Source organism: Penaeus monodon, chromosome 33 (genome assembly GCF_015228065.2).
Source record: "Penaeus monodon isolate SGIC_2016 chromosome 33, NSTDA_Pmon_1, whole genome shotgun sequence".
In the NCBI taxonomy this organism is placed as follows: domain Eukaryota; kingdom Metazoa; phylum Arthropoda; class Malacostraca; order Decapoda; family Penaeidae; genus Penaeus; species Penaeus monodon.
In genome coordinates this window covers 35,409,191-35,409,545 of record NC_051418.1, presented here as the reverse complement: position 1 = coordinate 35,409,545, position 355 = coordinate 35,409,191, and the positions used below count along the sequence as shown (strand labels likewise).

Sequence of the window (355 nt, the reverse complement as noted above, 5' to 3'; positions counted from 1 at the left end):
TCCAGATTCAAATTTCCATTGTATTAACAGACACCATCTAACAGTCTTCCTCCACTCAAACCTTATTCCAGTTGCTCGAAAGATCCACAAGGCGTGTGAGCAACTTGACGCAGTGACGAGCCTTGACTAGGTCGCTGGAGGGGGGCTCCTCAAGAGGGAGGAACCCAGTCTGGGGGTAACGGAAAGGTGTTGCACCAAAATTGATGCTCAGGCTCTCCCCAAGGGCCAGCGACACAGCAGGGAAGTAGGCCACCTCTGATCCCATCTTGATGTTACTGAAAGCCGGACCCAGAGGCTTCCCGTTCCTGGGGGTAGGGGGAGAAGAGAGTGAAAGTGTAGTTGGGAATTGGGGGAC

General features: G+C 53.2%; 1 protein-coding gene across 1 annotated transcript in view; it reads right to left on the bottom strand.

The window, feature by feature from the left end:
* LOC119594431 (E3 ubiquitin-protein ligase RNF123-like) overlaps positions 1 to 355 on the bottom strand; it is a gene marked incomplete at its 3' end in the record, with an annotated part of 13,922 nt that overhangs the window by 8,703 nt on the left and 4,864 nt on the right. The window contains 1 exon segment of the mRNA XM_037943491.1: positions 62 to 305. Coding sequence (XP_037799419.1) covers positions 62 to 305 — 244 coding nt within the window.